Consider the following 18,975-nt stretch of genomic DNA (forward strand, 5'->3'; position numbering starts at 1 on the left):
TTTTATTTTTATTTCTATATAAAAATAATGATGAATGAATAGATACAAGTGGAAATGACTAATGTCTAGTGATAAATTATATGAAATGTTGCACTATACATAATAAATTACTATAATTACATGTTCCAGACTAGAAAAGAGATTCTCAATTTCAACTGCCAGGAACTATTACATTTGGTAATCACTAATGAATATGAACATAGATTAACCAAACCAGTGAGCAGAAAAAGGTTGGTCAATTGATAATTCTGCTGCATTACATATGTTGTCCTTTCTAAGAGGTAAAATTAATGTGAATAATTGAATTGCCCGAATAACAAAGCCTGCTGTAAATGTAAAAGCAGACATCTGTACCAGACTGTTTAATTACTATAAGATCTATGTCATTCTATTTTAAGACCTATTATACTGTATCATTATATGGCAATGTTCTGCCACCAGACAGGAAATCTTATAGGGGTGCGATGCACCTAACAACCAAGTGGAAGCAACAGCTGTATTATATGGTACTTTTATATCCACATTGAAGTCTAAAAATTTCAGAAAAAGCTACTTATTTCAAGTGTCAAAAGATGTAATACTTGTGATGCTGCCAAGAGTTAAAATGCACTGGTTTTAAAATACATTTTTCTTCAACTTATTTATGGTGATAGCTACTATTAATGTCTATGAAACCTGTTTTTGTATAACAAACCACCAATGAACATTGTTAACATTTTAACCAACCAAAAAACAAAATGTGCAATTTATGATCTACTCTTATGCTATCTGGGGTGTTAAAATAATAATTTCTTCATCTGATTAAGCTCAACCACCCAGTACAGTGTATTTCCACAGCAGTTGCACCTGCTTCTCTTGTTTAACAAGAACATAAACACACAAGGAAATGTTTGTACTACACCGTTTAATGAAGTTCACATCTGGTGATGGAATGTTACAAGGGGAGGTTTCTTGTAATGTCTTCTATTATATATGAACTAGCTCACTGCAGGGAGGACGCTGCCGACTAAATCAATGCACATTTTATGTCTGTTGACGCAACATTTAGCACCAAGTCCCCCCATCTTGTCAAAAATTGTGTTATATATGAAATATCATACATGTGTTTTTTGTTGGAAGTGGAAATGTTTGGAAGGATGAAATACTGACAAACAGTTAGCAGATCAAGAATGTACCCTTTAAAATTTTGTGTGTGGGCATAAATGCATTAGAAAGCATCAATGCTACCCCAACTACCGGTATTCAGTGCTTAGCAAAATGAAAAATAAAAAAAAAATTTTTGCTGGATCTGAATCCAATTTAAGCAATGTGAACAATTACAAAACCATCAAAATTTAGAACTCTCTTTCTGGTTGTGTTCAGTCTGTATGTAACCTGATTTATGACATACTAGTTTCAAGTATTTTGTGTAATACAAGCCTGTAACCATGATGATCAACAGCAGTGCTATGTTCACTCCTCAGGCATTTCAATAGAAAGTTTACATTTGTGTGCATTGGCAAACTTGACTACAATAAAAAGCTGAGACTGAACCTGTTCTATTCAATATGAAAAACATGCTAATGTCATATCCGCACAAATGTTTAAAATCCTTCATGACAGTCATGGATTTAAAGGTGAGTTTGTCTTTTGATAACATAAATTGTAAATTAAACAATTTAATAATTTGTCAATTAAAAACAATATAACATAAAACTGGTTTACTGTCAGTATGTACCATGAAATGTTTACATAAGATTTCATAGCTGCCAATACACGACATGTTACATGTAATAACACAAACCTGGGCATTATGTACCCCTCCCCCCCCCCCCCCCCCAAAAAAAAAAAAAAAAAAAAAAAAAAAAAAAACTGTCTTTCTGTATAGTTAGCTTCATGTCACATACTGAAGTCCCAATGATGGACAACGTGGTCATAACTGCTCCACAAACTTTGACTTCAAAATAAATGTAATACACGTAAGAATGTCATCACTGCCCTCCCATGGTAATATTTATATCCTGATCAGGTGTCCCTCAGTAAAAGCAGGGAGCTTGCAGTTTAATACATAGTAGATTTTAAAATGAGTTAATGATGTATTGAAATCTTACTTTGCAACAGGATGATGAAAGTGGGCATCTGACTGCTTTAAAATAGTGACATTACATGGTGACGTGATGTCCTGCTAACTGTCAGCAGCCATTCTATAAAAGTTACAGAACTCACTGATCACATGGCAACAAGCTCCATGGTAACCCTGCCATAGTAACAAAATCACATGGAACACAAAATGGATGCTAACAGATGGATTTACCTACTTCCTGTCCTCACTCAGTACATAGGTACACAGGACTTGACACAGAATTTGGCCACTCAGCTGTTGTGATTTGTTTTGCTGATCTTCAGCAGCAACATGTCACACTGTCAGAGATCACAATAATTGTGTGCTGGACTGGACTTTTAGGGTAATCTCTACTACTATAATTTAGCCTTGAATGATGGTGAGGTCCATTTTTCAGCTACCTCTATACCTGCATTGTTTTCTCTTTGATTAACGAGCTTAAGAGTTTTGTGGTTGTAGATCTGAAACAGATAGTCAAATTTTTATTACAAATGGAAAGAAGCAGACATATAATGACACACAGTTCTAACAGATAGGGTTTCAGTGACAAAACTATCTCTCCACATAACACAATGACAAGGATAATTCTTTACAGAACACTGAAAATGGGTATAATAAAAGAGCAGTTAAAAAACCCTTGCTTTGAAACCTATTCTTTAGAGTATAGATTAATGAAAACCGCTTTTCTGGTGACAAGCTTATTTACAAAGATATTTTATTATGTTGCAGTAATTCTGGGACTTACCTTAATGCATATGTAGGAATGTGAATACTGTACAACACGTACAACTCATATGGATTGGTATTCATGGCAAAACATTTATGAGTCTCAGATACTATATATGTCTCCAATGCTTTGTGTTTTAACCTTGTATGTAATGTATCTGCAGTTTCCGTAGAGTCCATATCACTTTGTGGAGGTGTAAATATTGTCCTTACAACAGATTTGTAAAATGCCCTAAGAATTTCCCTCCTTCTGTATATGCTCATTGTTTTGCCTAGCAAAATATAAAAAAAAATGTTTATCCAGTTTTTCTACCTAAGTAGTTTTAATCTATATGAAGGAAATATCCAACTGCATGTTATTACATATGTCAAAAAACACTGTTTTTATGAGGAATAAGCAAGAGAAAAAAAGCAATATATATTTCTATCACACATTTCTCAGGAATTTTTTCACTTGTTTTCATACCTATAATCTCTACCTAAAGTATATTCAATGGAATCACTAATTATGTGGTTTACAACAGTGCTCACCCTGCCGACTACTGTCTTCCTCCATTGGTTCTACTGTACACAGGCACCTATGGGATTCTCTGTTGATTAAAATAAACCTGAAAATAGGATTGATATTACACTACACAATGAAACTCAGATATATATGTCTACAATGCAGGATTAAATATCACAATGTGTTAAAAGCATTTTTGCATTATGATGATAAATTAAGTGAAAATAATATTAACTCCATACCTGAACCATACGTGATTTGGTTGTGAATGGAACTTAAAATGTATAAAATGAAAGGATGAATTGACTGTCTTTTAATATTATGCCAAAAGCCTCATATGCCTTTTAAATTTGTATCATGCTCACCCTAAAATGCTTTGGTCTGTAAGAATACTGGTTGGGAAATTTCTGGGATGAATTCGTGTTGAGGATTTCAGATACTCAAATGCAGTTCTCCAGAACCTGTCCACCTAGAGTGAAATCACAGTTGTACAACCATCAGAACCATCTAGAACTGCAGGTTTTAAATGACAAAACCAACTTCTCAAAATATTAAGGTTCTAAAGATGAAGCTTTGGCATTAGCCTCAGGTTTCAGATATTTAATGTAACCTTGAAAACAAATAATCAGAAATTGAATACAGGGCTTTTTTTACAAATCTGTATCATGACAAATATATCCAGATGTCTCCAGTCAAATACAGTCCTGACCATACCTCTCTCTGGAGTTCTGCTAGGGAAGGTGTGGGTCCACAAACTACACAGACTTCTACTCCCTGGACTAACTGGAATGTTAATAACCTATGGGGGACCTGCAGTGACAGGGAAAAATATTGTGACTCTTTATCTTTTGTTAAATTTTAAAAGTTTCATAAAATATGTGCTGAACATCCTTGTAACAGCTACTGAAGGAAAGACGACGCTATCAGGCATAAAAAATATTGGGTATGTCAACAAATTATACCACAGTGGCTCTAGTAATAACTGAATTTCTCTGAAGTCATCAAGGTAAAAAAAAAAAAGATGTGATAAATTTGAACTTTAATAGGATTGACAGCTGGCAAGGAACAGAACTAACAATATTTATGCAACCATCAGACAATCAGAATAACAAGAATATTTCTATCATGAATTTTTTCACTGAAAACACACTTACCTTTGGGCTACCATGTGGGAGAAATATGGGAATATCCCTGGCAGAACACTTTGGTAAAGAATTGACTAGGAGTGACAATAATACTAGCTCCACAGAAGAGAGGCTCCACCATTTTCTGGTGGCAACTGCCACTTTACCCCAAACTAACAAACACCCGTATGGACTGGCTGCTGCTTCCACAAACGCATCAAGGTATTCCTGCAATGAAAATGGAGTTTTAACTTTACTGAAAAAAAATCTTCATGGAACTTGTATGAAGAATACTATATATATATATTTTTTTTTTTTTCGAAAGTTATTTGGAGGGGTTCGGATGAACTAACAAGGGCAAAAAAAGTAAAGTCATAAATATTTCCCTTTGACAAAATTTGCAGAAGTTATGGCATAATGCCTAATGAGGATGACATGGTATATGTTCTGTTCGTGTAACAGTAATCTGTAAAAACTCTGTAATCATAGTTGCAAATGTTTGCAGTTACCTAAACTTAGATATACTGCAGGTAACACTAAAACACTGGCAGGTTACCAAGTCTTCAAACAAAACCTGGCACCAAGTTTGACTTGGGGGCCCCATTAGTAACCAGATTCACTTAGACCTAAAATAATCTCACTGTAACTTTTCATTACATGTTGATCCTATTGTGAATGCTGCAACTGTGTTAATGAGTGAGCTGCAAAGTTTGTTGCTTACCTGTAATATGCTATTTTCTGGCCCCAGAACAACATCTACAGAGTCTGTAAGATCTGAGAATGTGTCCAAGTCTGCTTGGTCTAGTAATGAGTCAACCAGCTTGAAGCAAACCTAAAGAAGTACGTGAATGTAGTGAAAATGACAGCATACATTTTGCCCAGACTGAACAATTAAATTCCTTCACCAAAATAAAAATGAGTTTGAACACTATCATCAAATGTTTTATATTATTTGAGCCAAGAATTTTCATATTAAGTATTATCACTGTAAACTTAAGTCTGGGCCTTGGGCTGCATTGCCAGAAGCAAGACCCATAAAAATGCATAGCTTAATTAATCTTACAATAATAAGGGACATGTGTTGACATAAAGAACAAAGGCAATTAAATTGACAAGAATAGTATTAATATAATTTGGAGGTTTATTTAAAATTTCACATCATCTAATGGAAAAGTCACAGAAGTGAAAAAGCATAAATTCTAATAGATATTCATGTACATGTGTACCTTAATCTCTTTTTTGAAGCGCTCGATATTTTTTATATTAGTCAAATCATCCAGTCCATATACCAGCACCATGGAAAGGAACACCTTCTCAATCAACTGCTGCAAGTGGCTGTCACTTGCATTGTCATCACGGCTCACTAGAATCAAGGTAATACTGGAAAAAACATGAAGCAATTCTTTAGAGTTTGTTCAAGACCAACTTGAATCAAGGTGGAAAAAGAAAAGACTACATTTTTTAATTTGTTGGGATAATTTAGGATTATTATCATAAAAATTTAACTTGAATGAAGGTTTGAATTATATGGGGGAGAACAGTGATCTAAAATTTTGAAAAAAAAAAACAGCACACAGCAATAAATTTGAAATAACTGTCACATCTAATGCTTATCTATTACTAAGATAAAAATTCATCTCTAAAAACATAGTTTGTTTGTCACAGATACTAGTCACAGCACGAGACATCAATAATTACAGGCCCATAAGTAAATTGTTTTCAGGAATCAAGTGGAAGTTTGCAATAGATGCACATAAGTACAGACTGCTGCCCTGGTTAATCAGTGCAACATATGGGAGAGAAGATGATTCTTTATTTCCAGCACAGCATCTGTGAAACCCAAATATTACAAACCTGGATACCTCTTTCTTTGCTCTCTCTCCCTCTTTTCTCTCGATTCTTACAGTAAAAAATACTAAAACTACACAGAAGTTCTTTTTTTTCAACTGTTGCAAATTAATAAAGTCATCCGTGGTTGTGGTTTGCAAAAAACCACTCAGTAATTTATATGCTAAAAGTACACTAAACTTGATGGCGTGCCAAGTCTATATAATGTGTCTGATACACTTAATCATGCTTTATCACGCCACTGCTCATTAAATGAATATAGTCCATGACCATGCATATTCCTTTCTCATGGATAATGCAAGTAGAAACATAAAATCACTGGAGTAATTAATTCAATCAACCCGTCTACCACAGTTTGTCTTGGAAAACAAAACTTTGATCAATTATTATTGCTAGGTAGTGGAAATGAACAATGCTTTTATGAATATATGAATTATTCTGTTATATGAATCATTCTGCTATTCCCTGGTTTTTTTTATTGATTTTATTTCCCGCCTTTCTTTAAGTATACTTATATCTGTTGCCTTGTCTCTTCATCTGCCTTGCCCTGGCTTGTAGTTGTACTCTAACTTTTTTTTTTTTATATTTCTATGTCAGTGATTCCCAGCTGGCTACACTTTTAAACTCTGCGTAACCAAGGCCAGTTTTTAGCATACACAAAGGAAAGCAATTGCCTGATTCATTTGGTATGTTAATTGTACAAACAGCAGCATAATATTTGAGATCATATTCTTTATCAGGCAACATATCATGCAGCACTGCATGACGTTCTTAGGAAAAACGTCATCTGTTATGACAAGTACTTTTTTCACTCCAACTTTAACATAGCCAACTAAACATAAGTATGCCAACCAGAGAAAATGTAGTGTATTTCTAGTGCAAAAACCCTTGCTTGTTTCTTTTTGTTTAGTCTTTTTTTTTTCACTTTTTGAATACAGTTGTGATTCAGTTTGTATTAGTGCCATATGTATGTGAATTTTAGAATGCTTTCCTCTTAGTAAGAGACTAGAAAATATCAGGCAATATTTCATGATGCGGTAATAAGTTTTTCATGAAGCATCCAACTTACAAAATAAAAATCTGTCAACAAAGAATGACATGCAGGGACACTTAAAACAATAGAAGTTTATTGTGCAGGATTATTCTTGTGTGGAGGGAAAATAATAGCAGATAAAATTTTGTTCGTTATATTCACAATAAAAATAATATTTAAGTAATATTTTGGATCAGGAATTGAAGAAAACACCTTTCCTTACCTGTCATGAAAGACTTTCCAAACAACCTTGGCATCTACAGTAGTAGTTGACAACAATGAAACATCATGTGTAGAGGCAAACATGTGAACCCCATTTAGTGAGCCAATCACTGGGAATGGAAGCTGGAAGATTAAAAATAAATATACATTTATGTCAATTTAGTCATCAATAGCATATATCATAATGTACATATCATAATACTATGTAATATGGTAACCTTTAAGTTTTACTTCACTTTGGCCAAAGAGAAAATATCTTTTCAAAACAATGTTTTGCTAGTAATGCCATCAAAATATGAATGCCCATAACACCATGTTGTATCAATTGAAATAGTCTGGAATCTTTGAGTAATTGTGAGTTATTATTAGTAAAATTAAATGAAAGCAAATGCTCACATTGTATTAACAAGTACATGATATCATTTTGTGATGACCCTTTAACTTCTGCAACCTCCAATCATTGCAGTTCAAAAAGACTGAGTTGCAGGGAGACTCTGGTTGTTATAAATTTGCTAAATTCAAACATAATAGATGTATAAATTTTAATTCCTGAAACAGCAATTTACTACTAAATTGCAGAAAGTTCACTTAAAAGTTTTAAAAGAAATGGGGGACTTAAAAGAAAAAAAATATTGGAATCACCAAAGTTCTTGAAATTTGTAGGTAATACAGTATTATAAAAACACTTTGTCCTGTGGTAAAACAATCTGCACCTGTCACGCTGGGGAGGAGACACTATTTGAACAAATTTGCTGTGGTGACAATATCATTACATTCATATAAGATCAGATCTGCCAACTACAACATGACCCACCACTCACAAGCACTCATATTAAAGAATGTGTGACTTAAACATTTGGATGTCTTTACCACCATAGAGGGACAGTAGAGCTGAAAGATACAAGAGATATCTCGTCCATAAATGCAATAGTTTTTCAATATACACACATAGCTATATGAGACATTTTCTTCTGTATAGTAGGCTTAGGTATCTACCTAAGTGATAATCCAATTTTGGGTATAATCATAATACTTTCCACACCCCATCTCTTTATAATGATTCTGAACATGCAAAGGAGCATGATATTTACTTTATCAAAAAGAATTATTTAGTGTTAGTGATTTAAAATGATAATTTACTGTTAAATCACTATGAGTGCCGTATCAATGATGCTTTATGTTTTTTGAAATAATATATATATATATATATATATAGATCTATACATCAATCTCTTGGTGAAATTTCAATAAACTTTTAACTTTGACATATTACATCAGTCATGATCATCTAGTAAAAAACAATAGATTTCAAAGTATTTTACAAGTTGCTGTTTCATCTATATGAATTCGATCACAGTCAGGTTGCAGACAAAGGCAAATAAAGCATCCAAACCTTTATTCCAAGTAATGTAAACTGCAAATAAATACCCATATTCATATCAAATTCAATTATAAAGCTTTTGCTGTTCAAACCAGTTCGCAGCAGTCACATAAGAGAAAGATAATACACAGTATCAGCTGCAGCCTAGTACTATGTAAAAGAGAATACATGGTGCCAGGCTGCAGCTGATGTTTGTGACTAGCACAATAGAAGCCAAGCACTTCGGTATATGTACTAGTTCTGGCTTCATCTTTACTGCCCATAATCCTTAGGACATTTTCTTGAAGTACAATAACTGGTGTGAAATGTCTTTTGAAACACCTCTCAAAGGTAGTATCTTCATAAAATTCAAGCAATCAGTTAGATCCTGAGGCCATTTAAAATACAGTAAAAATGAAATGTCAAGTGCTAAAAACAAATTAATATCAGTTCCTTCTAGTCACCTAGCTCCCCTCCATTATATCACAATACCTCAGGGGCCCCCTATTCCAGGGTCTATAGCTCTGTCTTTTTGTATCAGTGTACTAGTACTTTCTCTGTCCCTATACCATCATATGTTAGGTGTTAGCCCTAGAATTCCTATATATACCATACCACCAGCCTGCCCTAGCTATCCTTCACTCCAGAATACCTTTTTACCAGAATACCCTGTTCTCTGTACCAGCCTACCCTAGTTGTCTTCTATACCTGCAGGTTACCATAGGATTCCTACATATACCATACCTACAGCCTAACCTAGCTATCCTACACACTAGAATACCATATAATTCCTTTGTACCAGAAAACCTTGTCCTCTGTACCAGCCAATCCTAGCTCTCCTCTACACCAAATTATCATATAATTCCTTTATACCAGAATACCCTGTTCTCTTTACCAGCCTACCCTAGCTGACCTCTACATCAGAATTCCTTTATATACCAGAATTCCTTGTTCTCTGTACCAGCCTACCCTAGCTGCTTTCTATATCATACCCTACCACAGAATTCCACTACACCAGGATATCCTTGCTGTCCACTACTACACCAACACCAACACACCCTATTCTCTATGTACCAGAACCCCCTTGCTGTCCTATACACAAGATTACTATATAGCATTACTCTACACCAGCATTCATGAGCTGTCCTCTGTACCACCGTTTGTCTCCATTGAAAACATGGAAAACAATAGTAAATATAGCAAAGTCTTCATTAGCACTATCAAACTCAGGTGCTGCTTTTTTGTTATTGAATAACTTAAATTAGATTTTAAATATCATTTGTTATGAAAGACTTCAACAATAACAGAGGGAAAAGACCAGAAGGAACAAACAGATATAATATTCCATATTGCATGCCTCATCCAAATACAGATGTAAAATACATACAAAAAAATTACTTTCAACACTTTGAGAAATTTAACATAGGTGCCACTACTGCCATTCCGCCCAAGGGTGAAGGATGATGATGATTCGACAGGATAGTTAATGTCATGTTTGTTGGTCTCTATGCCTGTTCATCAATTGCCTGACCAACTGCAGGACAGAGGTATACTAATGCACAAAATAAAGATCTATATCTTGGATAAAGAAGTCCATCCCAATGTATTTATTATGAACTATGAGGTTGGCATGCAATTAAGCAGGTCATTCTAATAATATTGAGTACTAATCGCAAGCATCTACCTGATTAATTAAAGTAAACTAAATTGTATACTTTCCATTAATTAGATTTATTAGTTCAAAACTTCATTCATGCCTCAGAAAGAATAGCAATATGTAAGATGCACAGTTTTCACCCCACAATGAACAACCTGAGTGGAGTATTTTTCCTCCAAGTGGAAAAAATGAAGCTGTAGAAATGATAATCACAGGACATGCACATATAATCAAACGACATTGGTCTCCGACTACGAAAAACATACTGGCTACAACAACTTCATTCTGTTACGAAAATATTTAATTAAGAAAGGCCTCGGGTATGGTATCAATTATGAATAGAATAACAACAATTCAGTCATATCATAACAGTAGCTGAAATGCTTGGGCAGAAGAATATTATTATGATCAATTCAGTTTATCTGTACACTTACATAAATAAGCGGAGCTGTGAGAAAAGGGAGGAAAGACGAGGTAAACTATGCAGTGCATAACAGCCCCCTTTGTAACGTGGAAAGATTAAAAGGCCATATCAAGCAGAAAACTAGTCTTTCATGCAATACAAAAACACTGCCCTTATGTAGTCAACTTTTTTTTCTATTAGCAAATACTTCAAATTCTTGTCTTGATTTTCTGTTTCAGTTTCTTGGCATGTCCACATATAATAGCAGGTCACATCCCAAGTTTTATCTGGCACAGAATAAAAGGAGCAGTACCTTTCAAATCCTCAATGCATTTTGTTTACATCAGAGTAACTGATTAGATACTATTTTCTAGACAACATTCATAATGCAGTATATGTGAACCTTTGCGAATACTCCTGCGTGCAGATTAAGAATACTATTCAATCAATCTTACTTAGGACCCTGGTATTCTTTAGTTCTTTTCAAATCAACTGAGCAACATGGTAGCATTTTATTCCTTATCCTTACATCAGTAATTTCTCTAAAGTAAACCTATGCACAAAGTTCATATGGACTCAGTAACAGACACCAACTGCAGCAGGCCCACAGTATATAGTAGGACAAAAAAATAGAGTTCTTTGAGGAGGGGCAGAGGGACTGTCTTGGCTTTATACCAGAGAAATGCTGTACTTAACAATTTACATCTAGAACATCACATTACATATACCAAATCTAATCAATAACAATAATAATAACTTACTTATAAAACTAGTAACTTTTCATAATCTATGATTTCAGTGCTAAATACTGCTAATTAGGGTGGGTGGTGGGAGGGATGAGGTTGGGGAATAAATTACTCATGGACATAATCATTATTTTCAGAGGAAGATAAATTACATGGCCTTAAGAACTTCCCTATATCACAGTTCAGGACCAAGTCCTTAATACCTTACTGATAGTGAAAATAAAATTGCAAAAATTAACCAAAGTCTGTTCAGAGATACCACAGCAGATGATACAAAGCACTAATGATGAAGATTAAAACATCATATAGTTGTCAAAAGGAAATTACAAACTGGCATGTTTACACACAGGTAAGAACCAAAAGGCAATCTACTGAAGCAATGTTTATCAGTTTATGGCAGTCATTGTTAAAGAAAGAAACAATGCTGTCAACTTCTTTTTTCTCATTTCTGTTACAATGAATATTGCTAATTTCTAACTAGCCCAAACTGCCCTGTTATCTGAACATACCATATTTCCACTGACCAAGAGGGTAAATCCAGAAGCTCATTTACTTTTCCATATTTCCATATACAAAATATACGAAACTATCTTTGTGTATGTTTGTGGGAGAGTATTACAGGATTTTAAGAATCTTAAAGCATCTCATTTTCTTTTAGATAGCCTGTTGCAAATGGCCAAGAGCAGACAATATCCTTTTCAAATATAAAATGACTAACCACTTGTTTAAAAAAATGTAGTTTCAAAGCCAAGTGTAGAAAAGGGTGCCTTTGGTATTATTTATACACAATCTATATGGTGTTTTTGAGTGTGGATCTCCTAGGACCTACGGCTGATAAGTGTCATATTGAATTGATGAAGTCTGTGGGAAAACATAATTTGATAATTTTTGTGTAAAAATTTATTATGAGTTTTCAACTTTGTTGGGTCATTGCAGTTGGATGAAATAGTCTTGCATCCTTGCAGCTATTTGAAAACTAAAATATATCCTGATACATCCTTTAGACCTAGGTTTTCATACATTGAAAATATCTCCCTAGTTCCTCAGCAAATTATTTTTAACCTGTGTCAGGCAATGGCATTACTTTAAATTTAAACTAGACAACACAGCTGACAAATATACAGCCACCAAACAGCTGTAAACAATGCCACAATGTTTACAAAAAAGTAATAACAATAATTTAAAAAATCCCACCATGCTGATTTTCAAAATGAACCCTTTCTAAACCAAACAATGCTATTTCAGTCTCAACTAGGTGGATGTAAAAACTTGAATGTTGCCTGTGACAAATATATTTTAAGAATGAAAATTTTACATGAAAAATTTGAATTGGCAGAAAAATCCCAGAAAGGACACATCCTTAAATTGGTACATTTTAAGTGTTATTATTGTCTAAGGTATGCAATGGTTAACAGGCCATTTTTTTACTATATCAAAGATACATTGCTAAAAATACTCTTAAATGAAAATCCTTGAGTCACGAGGTAAGATCCCCTTACTGCAAATGCTTCAACTCTGTTAAAACAGCAAACTGGTAGCACTACTAGTGGTGGCCTTAACTTACATTGTTTTTATTATTATTATACGACTAAGGTCTTCCTCGCTTTTAAACGATTAATAAACAACACAAAACATAAATTCAAATTACTTATTAAATATCGCTAGACTATATATAACGGCTGCCTTTATTTATATTTACCCACCAAAAGTACCATCAATGAATTTGTGACACTGAATGACAAATAGGAACATAAACAACTTATTTTCCAACAAGTGACTGTTGGTTTCATTGTGAATTCTACGCAGATATACTGCACATCATGCAAATATTGTAGATTGATACATATTAAGTTTGTAGCAAGTTTTCACACATGAACCTACCGGTTTTAAATCCCCTTTCGTGCGCGTAAATAGCGGTACTCCTCCGCCCGCTGAGAGGCAGAGCAAGTATGCCGCCATGTTGGTTTATATTTACACACGCATGCGCTCTTATTCTCTGAAGGAGAACTGTGGGAAGGAAGAATGGCGCCGTCCATAAACATTGCGGCCGAAAACTTGTAATATTACTAACAATTTCCCGAGGTAAGAATTATTTTTCGTTGTCAGACAATAAGTATAAGTGTAGAACTATAATTTAAGGTCAATTTGACAAAGTATCAACTTTAAACTATTCTTATTTTAAGGAAAATCTAACAGTATCAAATTGCGACCATTGTTCTTGCGCAAATGACATATATGTCATTTATATTCATTGAAGCAATAAAATGAAATCTCGCACGACCAGACCACGCGTTGAACTTAATTAAAGGAGCATGCATTCGTGTGAAGAATACATATAAGACAACATACAATTGAGTTTTTTGAGTTGGAAAAAATAGTTGACCACGTTAGAACATTAGCACATGAGTCAGTGTGCAGACAAAGGAGTGAGTAAAAATGTATTGAATCATATATGATTGATTTACATAAATTCTATCGGAAAGCAGTTATTGCATAGAAATGGCTGCTGTGTTTTGAGGGTTATGTTGATAATGAAGAACATTTTCATGATATCCAAGAATGGATTTCTATAAACTTGTAGGTGTGTAGATTTTCCATGTAATTTTTAAGTTTAACATTTGATGTGTTATGGTTGACTGCACTTCGTAAACGCAAGGCAGAGAAATTATACAGGATTCAAGCTGCATTTATTGTTAAATTCATAGCATAGGGTAAAATGCAATTTGAAAGGTAATAATTGTCAGAAATATTTGACAAAAAATGGGCTTATGAATCTCAAACCAAGAATACTAAACTTGTACTTAAATTTACTGAAACCCTTTTATGTACAATTTTTTATGTTTGATGATAGTTTTTAAGCTGAATGATTATAATTGGCCAAATAAGAATGTTAAGAAACAAATTTTATGGTCATCTTTAATTTTGAATTAATTTATGAAATATAACTTTTTTACATTTTTAGCCAAAGGAACAAAGGATGAAAATGAGGACAAAACGTCCTTCAGAGCATTCTTCTGGTAGCCCGCCCAACAAGACAATCCGATGCATGCCCCAAGTCACTGCCCTCAATCCAAAGACAAGCTTTAACCAATACAAAGACTGTGCAGAAATGGCTACGGAGTTCCCAGATAGTGACTGCTTTCCAGAAGGCTTTTCTGATGGCGACCTGATCATCGATGAATCCAGCAATAGTGCCAAATCAGACCAAGGAGGCCTTGTTGATGACCGCAGGGCAGATCATGTTGATGACAACCATGGGGAACTCGTAGATGACCATCATGATGATCTAGGTGAAGACCACCATGAAGATCTAGTGGATGACCAGACAGACATTCCAGTGGATACCAAAGAAAATTTCAATTTTGCTGAAAATGGCCTGCCTGCTCTACCCCCAGAACTAGAACCCATACAGATAAAGAATGAAGAAGTTAACAAGCTTGGTAATTTACCCATTCAAGGAGGCAATAATCAGTGTCCCAGTTGTGGCCGTATCTACAGGCAGGTGGCTGGCTACCTTAAACATATCCAGGTTTGTGGGGGCAAAGAAGAATGGAAGTGCACTCATTGTTCCTATTCTACCAAGCACCAAAGTAATATTTACCAGCACTTGAGAGTGCACACAGGTGAGTTCAGTCCTTAATTATTTGTTTTTCATATAGACTGGTCAGTAGCTTTAACTTTTTTGTTTTAATTTCAAGTAAATGGGAAGTTGAAAGTTTATTTGTACTTTATGTAGTACATACAATCCTTCAATTTTTGGCCAAATGTCTCCCCCTCCACATTGCAGTTTACCCAAGCTATTAGAAGTGTTCTGGTTTTGTTTTCAGTTTTGGCAAAGCCAACCAAGGTTCCATATAAATTATAACAAGTATCCTCTGTTTGAAATCTTATACAAGGCAGGCCTTGACATTTGACTAAACTGCCTCACATTACCAGAAACTGGAAGTTTTTAGTTTCTGATCACAAAAAGTGATGTTATGTATGCAGTTGCCAGGCATCAATATGCAAATCTAAGCACAAGAGGATAAATATCCTATTCAGTAATTCATATAAAGACTTCACTCTGATGAATAGAAAGTATTGATTTGTCGAAGTTGAAGACTTTCTTTTTATGTTCCAGGTGAACGTCCATACAAATGCCGGGGGTGTGGTGCAAGCTTTACCCAGTGCAATAGTTTGAAGCAACACATCATCTCTCGCCATGGCAAGGAGAAAGTGGAGGAATACTACTGCTTACAGAAGAAAGAAGGCCGTCAACGAACCATGCACATGTATCGCAAGGTCACTGGAGAAGAGAAAGCAAGACTGGAGAGGCAGAAAGTAGAGCATTTCATGTCTCTCCAGAATGGTCTTGCCCACCACAACCAGGGGATGGGCAGTGTGCCACTAATAGCCAGCCACATGAGTTATCTACAAGCTATTGCCATGGGACAGGTGCCTGGTTTACCTATTCTCAACGGAGGCCTTCACCCCTTGCCACCACTGAATGGACAGCCTCTTGGGGGCATGCCCATGCTGAATGGGAACCCCCATCTGCCAATATTTGACCAGAATGGTGCTATGGATTTAAGCGTCCCAGGGCTGGATGAGGGGACCAAAGACCATGGCCGTGTACAGCTCCGCATTCCAAATGTGACCACTGCTGGTAATGTCAATCATGCTGACCAATCGTCCAATATCTTCTTCCAAGAACAACAACCTGCTTTCAACCTGATGTCCTCCAGCCAAAACAACAACAATCATAGACCAGTGCCAGACAACCAGAAACCAGCTGCATACGAGGCGGACCCAAGAGACAACGACAGCGGAGCAATGACACCAGCCAGTCCAGATGACCAGCCAATGGAAGATGACCTGAGCCTTGACCCACCCCAGCGCCACCTACTAGCAGAACCAAAGGGTACATCTATTTTACAGAATGGTGACATACATGAAATGTCAAGGGATCAAGAAGAAGAACACAACTGTGTTTACAAGCAAAAACTTTGCAAATTGCGTCGGAATGTTGTGAGTATGCTGACCCTCTTGGTACCTGACCTGGACCTTGGGGGGAGTGGCATCAGTGCCCACAGTGACAAAGTGGACCAGCTCCTGCAGGAGATAATTTACAGCAATATGAACACTTAAACCAAAGTTTTATATTTATTCCAGATGAGCAGGAACAATGTAATGTACTTAAATACAAGTGATCTTAAAGGGGTTGTTTTGATAAATGTTAAGAAAGCTACTTGTCGTAAATTGATTAACGTGGAGGCACATATCTCCCATTGTGCATTTCATCTTTTAAAGGGGGTGTGCATCTAGCATTCAAAAAGAAGATAATCATGAGTTGATAAGGACCAAAATTTGTTGATGGTTTAGAAAAATTCTTGCCTTCAAGTATTGGAGAATTTAATGAAGGTTTTTGTGTTTTGAGAAACCTGGGGTCCAGACAGTGTAATACTGACCCCCACTCCTTTTCACCCAATAATGAACTATATATCAAATGAATAGATCTGCTGTGTGCATTTATATGCTTCTTTTGACAAAGCCATATAACAGGTGCCAAGGCAATTTTTGTTGGTATTCTTGTGCCATGATCTTGCATACATACATCTAACCTATCAGAGCTTTTATAAGGGTTGAGCTCTAATTTACTTTTTACTTTTTGTTAGATTTTTTTGTACCAATAGTAATGTTAAAGTTGCCATGTATATCATGTAGTCTGTTGTATGTAGGGAATTGGGTGCATACCAAAGGTGCAGTTTCTAGCCTGTAATGTGTTATACTTAGTATTATTGAAATGGATCTCAGTGTTTAGTTATATACAAAACAGATGTGCGTTTATTGGTGCTATAGATTTATTTGTTTTTTTAAGGGTCTACATTAGTGAGTTGTAAACTCTTCCATATTCCATTCAAGTAGCTGTGCAACATTCCAAACTCATTTGATCTGTTGTGCAAATAGTCTTAGGTGATAGTTTGTGTGTCTGTATAATGATTTATTTATGTCATTTTTTTGCTGAATTAGATCTGTACTTTTTGTATATTAATTATAAGTAAAGCGGCCAACAGTGTCTGCAACATGCACTTATTCAAATGATGCCAAAACTTGGGACCTTTTTTTCTTGTGTCCTTGATCAAATAAAGGCAACTTGAATATGCCACCAGATAAACTGCTGTGTTTTGAAATAGCTATTATGTGTGGTGTGGTCCACTGCTCTATAATGTCTCCCAGGTAGCCAAGAGCATATCAGTAGCCAAATATATACAATACTTGTATTGCTGTGGTCTCACATATTTATATATATATATACTGATTATCACATATTTAGAAATACACTATTTATGTTTGAAATCTATAATCTTTTTGTCCACAACTGGATGTTCTGTGTTAGAAAACCTGTGAAATGTTTAGACATGTTGAATTTTGTTTGTACTTAATGGAAATTGAAAAGTGCATCCTGCAATTTAGTAATGTGAATTATATCTCTGTAATTTAAATGAGGTGCATTTAAGAGACTGTCCATTGTTACTTTAAGTTAATGCTATATACTTTATGAACTGAACTACTTGATCTTTCAAGAACCATGATTTTTAGTTGAATTTGCTTCTCATTCAGATCATTACTTAAATAATATTTGGAAAACTTGCAGGGTTTTTACAGTGCTTTACAAAACATCCCCACATCTAGTGGGATTTAAATGCCTTGTTCTTATGACATTTATAGCAAAAACATGGTACTGAATATGTTCTGAATCAATTTTTTATTTACACACTTGTATTTTGAACAAATAATTATTACTCATTTTTGGCAATTAATCACACATTAGGTGCATTTTTTAGTCTGTGTAATTGCATTGTGACACTTTTTGTATATATATATTTTTACAGCCTAATCCTTGAGCAGTTGAAGAGCTGGATAGTCCAGCCATTATTTAGAATACATACATATATATACATATAAGTAGTTCTTTATTCCGATCATTGAAAAAAAAAGATTTTGAGTAACTGTGTTTGTACAGTTTGTTTTGTAGGAAAAGTATATCAGTGTAACAGTATTATGGCTTTTGTACTGTAAGCATTATACATAGAAAATGTAGTTTTGATATTTTGTGACTTTCTAGTTATAAGCATATGTGCACTTTGTAGAATTAAATGTTATTGAAATTAAACCTGCCTTGTTTCTTTGACGACTACCTTATGTACAGAAAACGTGTCGTCTTGTAATTGATTTCTGGAAAAGTGTGAACTGTCTTACCATACTTATTT

General features: G+C 34.9%; 2 protein-coding genes across 2 annotated transcripts; one reads left to right on the top strand and one right to left on the bottom strand.

The window, feature by feature from the left end:
* Positions 1–2,323: 2,323 nt before the first annotated feature.
* LOC106165132 (protein fuzzy homolog) lies at positions 2,324–13,728 on the bottom strand. The gene is made up of 10 exons (XM_013543232.3): positions 13,607–13,728; positions 7,561–7,682; positions 5,683–5,836; positions 5,178–5,288; positions 4,487–4,684; positions 4,047–4,142; positions 3,698–3,801; positions 3,359–3,435; positions 2,847–3,099; positions 2,324–2,562 (listed from the first exon to the last, which is right to left on the bottom strand). The coding sequence occupies exons 1-10, from the start codon at positions 13,682–13,684 to the stop codon at positions 2,505–2,507; spliced, it is 1,251 nt and encodes a 416-aa protein (XP_013398686.1). The 5' UTR covers positions 13,685–13,728; the 3' UTR covers positions 2,324–2,504.
* On the top strand, positions 13,633–18,878 carry LOC106165131 (uncharacterized). Its single transcript, XM_013543231.3, has 3 exons — positions 13,633–13,807; positions 14,688–15,348; positions 15,846–18,878. The coding sequence occupies exons 2-3, from the start codon at positions 14,703–14,705 to the stop codon at positions 16,850–16,852; spliced, it is 1,653 nt and encodes a 550-aa protein (XP_013398685.1). The 5' UTR covers positions 13,633–13,807; positions 14,688–14,702; the 3' UTR covers positions 16,853–18,878.
* Positions 18,879–18,975: the final 97 nt, after the last annotated feature.

Source organism: Lingula anatina, chromosome 1, assembly GCF_051362555.1.
Source record: "Lingula anatina isolate TDL-2025a chromosome 1, LinAna3.0, whole genome shotgun sequence".
NCBI classification, from domain to species: Eukaryota; Metazoa; Brachiopoda; class Lingulata; order Lingulida; family Lingulidae; genus Lingula; species Lingula anatina.